Source organism: Pteropus vampyrus, unplaced genomic scaffold (assembly GCF_000151845.1).
Source record: "Pteropus vampyrus isolate Shadow unplaced genomic scaffold, Pvam_2.0 Scaffold145, whole genome shotgun sequence".
NCBI classification, from domain to species: domain Eukaryota; kingdom Metazoa; phylum Chordata; class Mammalia; order Chiroptera; family Pteropodidae; genus Pteropus; species Pteropus vampyrus.
Genome location: NW_011888926.1, coordinates 14,108 through 18,617, shown reverse-complemented (window position 1 = coordinate 18,617; position 4,510 = coordinate 14,108). Strand labels below are relative to the sequence as shown.

General features: G+C 61.3%; 1 protein-coding gene across 1 annotated transcript in view; it reads right to left on the bottom strand.

The window, feature by feature from the left end:
* The window catches only part of SULT4A1 (sulfotransferase family 4A member 1), a 20,095-nt gene that overhangs the window by 13,210 nt on the left and 2,375 nt on the right, over positions 1-4,510 (bottom strand). Inside the window, exons 2-3 of the mRNA XM_023535894.1 lie at positions 1,758-1,953; positions 532-612 (exon numbers count right to left, since the gene is read on the bottom strand). Of these exons, the coding sequence (XP_023391662.1) occupies positions 532-612; positions 1,758-1,953 (277 nt within the window). The remainder of the gene's footprint in view (positions 1-531; positions 613-1,757; positions 1,954-4,510) is intronic.

The window sequence follows — 4,510 nt, the reverse complement described above, 5'->3', positions numbered from 1 at the left end:
CCGCGTGCGTGACGCAGCCCCGCGTGCGTGAGGCCGGACCGCATGCGTGACGCAGCCCCACGTGCGTGAGGCCGGACCGCGTGCGTGACGCAGCCCCGCGTGCGCTGGCTAAATGCGCTTTTGCTGTCGCTCCGTTTCAGTGGAGGCTCCAGTCCGCGCGGCAGCATCCGCCAGCACAGGTCTTTCGGCGTTTTGTTACCTGTCCTCTAGTACTAATTCAAAATCAGTGGAAGACGGAAAAATTCCTGACACTAGTGGTGAGAATTCTGCGCCTCATAAACCTCATGCAGGTGAGAAATCAGGAAAATCAGCCGTGAATCCTTGGCCTTTAACAGGCAAAGGCTGCACTAAGGCTGGTCAAGTCCAAGTTCAACTGTGAGGAAGAACCCAGGTGAGAAACGTGGCTAAAACGCTAGAGATGTAGGCTCAAAGACGGCCTGCACCAGGGATCTCTGGGAGCAGAGGCGGGGGACGACCAGCACTGGCCTTGTTGGGGAGCCAGCCTGTGGCGGGGAGGCGGAAGGGCATTACCTTGGAATCTCCACTGTGGAGATCCGAGGGCAGGAAGCGGTAGGGCAGGTGGCTTTTGATGAGGCGCGGAGACGTCAGTTCCTGCAGCAGGGTCAAGGGGAGAGGTGTTCAGAGGACACACAGGTCTCAGGACCTTCCTCGGGGCCCGGCAGAGAGGGTCTCGGACGGCCGGGACCAGCACTCCACCTGACACACATCTCCTGAGATATACCCACCCTCCAGGCTGAACCCTGGGGCCGGATGTGAGCAGACACTGCCCATCCTTGGACACCCGCAGCCTGAGTCAGCCTGTCAATGTCACAGGTATCTACACAGACGACCAGGACAGGCCCTGAAGGTCAGTGGAGGAGGCATGAGGCACGAGGCAGAGGGACTGCTGTGTTACCGGGATCGTCACACACAGGCCTTCCTGAAGCTCCTGGAACATACCAGGCTGGCTGGCCCGGGCTCAGGGTCTGCCCCCACTGCGCCATCTGCCCCAACTCACAGTCGCCCCCAAGTACTGTGCCCCCCTGTTCTTGTTCAGTCGGCCTCCCGCATGAGAGTGTCAGCTCAGCCAGCGCCGTAAGTGCACGTGAGATTGGTTCTTGGCCGTGCCCCAGTGCCCAGAGTAGTGGCCGGCCGCAGTGGGCACCCAGTGCGGCCCCACAGAAGGGCTCGGTGGGCGAGTCGGCACCGGCTGCGTCCATGGGTCATGCACAAGTGTGGTGAGCAGCTGGGCAAACGCCACAGGTCGGGTGCAGAGCCCACTCACACGGCACCCTGGACTCTATTACGAGAGCAGTGACAGAACGCTCATCGAGCGGGAGGAGGGACAGGAGGTCCACGCAGGCAGCGAGGCCTGATCTAAAGAGGTGGCAGAGGGAGGGGCGGAGAGAAAACTCCAGATACATCTCAGGGGTAGCATGAATGAGACTTTGAGATAATGTTTACTTCATTCTCAACACCAAATATCTGATGCAAACGCATCCCACCACCTCCCTGGACAGGTGGAGTGAGCCCCAAGGAGGGACCCCAACACCCCCTCCCATACCCCCACTCCCCACTTCCCCCTTTCTACTGTGAAGTCACCCACATCACCCACCTATCCAATTCCAGGGTCACTGTCACGGGCTCAGAGCAGTCTCTCTGTCCTGGCTACCTGGGGGGACCAGCTTTCTCTGTTCTTCCTCCACTACAGGGCCCCCCGAACCCCTCAGGAGCTGGGTACCGCCCGCCCAGAGTACCTTGATGATGTCCAGGCCCGGCTGCGGGTACTCCAGGACCGGGAGCTGCTCATCGATGTTCATCAGGCCAATCTCGTCCGGGTCGGCGCCCTGGCTCACCAGGTAGACCACCTCTTGCAACAAGCTCGTGCCTGGAACGAGAGGCCCCACGAAGCGGTGCTCAGAGGAGGCCCAAGGGTCAGCCCCAGGGTGGCACCTGCGCCGGAGAAGGGGACTGAAGGGCCACCTGGTGGGTGGCAGGGTCCCAGGAGCTCCTCGAGTCTCATGGAAGAACACTGGTCTAAGCACAAGACCTCGCTCGGCCTGAGTCCCACCCTCCGGGGGGTGGCCGTGAACTGGCCTTTCTGAACTCGTTTCCTCGGCCCTAAGTGGGGGCAGGAGATGCTTCTCAGGGTCGTCATGAGAAGTGACTGATCTCCATGGGCTCCAGGACTACAATAACAGATGACACCCAGTCCTGAGCTTTCCAGAAGCTCAACGTTCCGTTTACCCAGGAGTGACGAGGCTCTCACCGGCCAATCACTCACTCACAGTGAAAAGCCTGACTACTCAGTATCGACTGAGGCTGAACACAGGTACGCCTCATGATCCAAGAAACCTACTCCGGGTTACCCACCCGAGACGATGCCGTCACACAGGTGCTAGAACGATCCCGGCCATGTCGTTCAGTACAACAGAAACATCATCAACAGCAGAATGAGTAAGTCGTGACACTCGGACGATGGGCCATAGAGGCCTTGAACTACTGCGCTCAGCAAGGCTGAATCCCACGCGTCGAGCAAAAGGAGTCAGACCCCAAAGGCCTGGTATTGTGTGATTTTTTCATGTTTCCATTTATATTAGGCTCAGAATTAGGCAGACAGTGACAGAGGTGGGAATAGTGGTTTGGGGGGGCGTGTTATCAATACAAGACACAGAAGCGATTCTGGGGTGCTAGGGTTACTCTATCTGGGTCGGGCGGCAGCTCCGTGGAAGTACGCACACGTGAGTCACAGTTCAGTTAAAAGGAAAAGCCACCTATCTGGCCAGGGGTGTGGTCGCCATGACCTGCTCTCCTAAGAAAGGCTGAGGGGGAAACCGAGCCACGTGACAGCCTGCCATGTCAAGCACAAGAGATGGGACAGCTTAGCCTGATGCCCCAAACCGTCGAAGGCAGAGGGAGGCACACCAGGGAACAAGGGTGCTCACTGGTGCTGAGGACACCTCCTCACCCACTAAGGGGCCACAGCCTCCCATCAGGCTGCGGACTTGCTGGCCAACGCCCCCCTCACACATCGCCCCATGAGCTGGCCCTGCAACACGGCCTGGACAGGTCCCCTACTGGGAGTTGGGGACAGTCTCCTGGCATGTTTCAGATTCAGGTTCCACGCCAGCAGCCTAGACGCCTCCTGTGGCTCCTCACTGTTCATACGTTAAGGTCAGGGGCCCACCTCCTAGCAAGGCCTCAGCGCTCCCTGTGCCGGCCCTCTGGGGTGCAGCTCTCCACCCTCGGCAGTCCGCTGGGGTCTCCCCTCGGCTGAGCACCCCTCTACCTGTCAACCTGCGCACGGCAGCTTCGAGTCATCTGCACCGGTAAGGTGTCCTTCCCTGACCCCCCTAAGTCCCCCTGCCGTTACTCATTCTGTGCCAGCACCACGACCAGGGGACTGACCACATGCACAAGCACTACACATGACGATCACCACATGCGAGTGGACGGTCACTCTGGGGCAGCAGCACTGCGTCCTGCCTTTCCCGCCCTGCCCCCGCACCCCGGGCTCTAACAGCAGGTGCTCCAACGCCTTGGCGTTTGCTTCTGGCAGGAAGAGCAGGGCCTGAGCCCAGACATGGGGTAAGCCACCCAGGGCAGAGCCCCCATGAGCACTAGGGCCAGGCGGATGCCTGACGGGGTCAGCAGGTAGCCCCCGGGGAGAAGGGCGGCTCCCCGTACCTCCTCCAGCCCCTCATTCAGGCTGTCAGCTCCAGGCCACCAGGGAGCCCAGGGCAACCCCAGTCACCACCCTGTCTGACCCCTTGGAAGGAACGGGCACGGCTAGCCAATTCCTCCTCACCACACTTTCGTCCCTTCACTTCTGGGGTGTCGGTCTCCGCTGCTGGTTCCTCACCTCCCCACCCTGAAAACGCCCACACACCTCATGCCCCTCCCCTCTCCGCCTCGGACCCCTCCCTCTCGGCCTCGGACCCCTCCTCTCCCGCCTGCAGCCACTCCCTAGGCTGCCCCCCCAGGAACAGGCCAGCCCCCCTATAATCCGCTCTGCCCCCCCTGCCCCCTCAGCAAACGGCCCCCGCCCGGGGCAGCTGCTCAGGCAGAAGGGTGGACTCGCCTTCCTCGGGCCTCGCACCTCAGCAAAGCCCACTGGTCCAACCATCAGGCAAGCAACAGAGGGGGCCCTTCCACCCGGAGACAGTGGGAGAGCCCCCGCAGCTCCGCTTCTGCCCAGCTCACCCCACCTTTCAGCCAAAACGACTGTGCTGGACCACACCCTGTCCACTGAAGCCCGAGGACGTGTCCCCACAGAGCAAAGCAAGGTCCCCGTGACGGTCCTCCCACGGTGCACAGCCTGTCAGCCGCACCCCATGCTCCCACACCCCACATGGCTCTCACGGCCTCTGTCCCTGACCTCCCACTGGCTCCCTGGCCCACGAGCGTGCTGTTCACATCCGCTGGTCCCCTGCCTGGGTCCCCTTCCTCAGGCCCTTCAGGGGTGAGGCTCCCCTGACCAGCCACACGACTAACACTCCCGCTCCCCAAC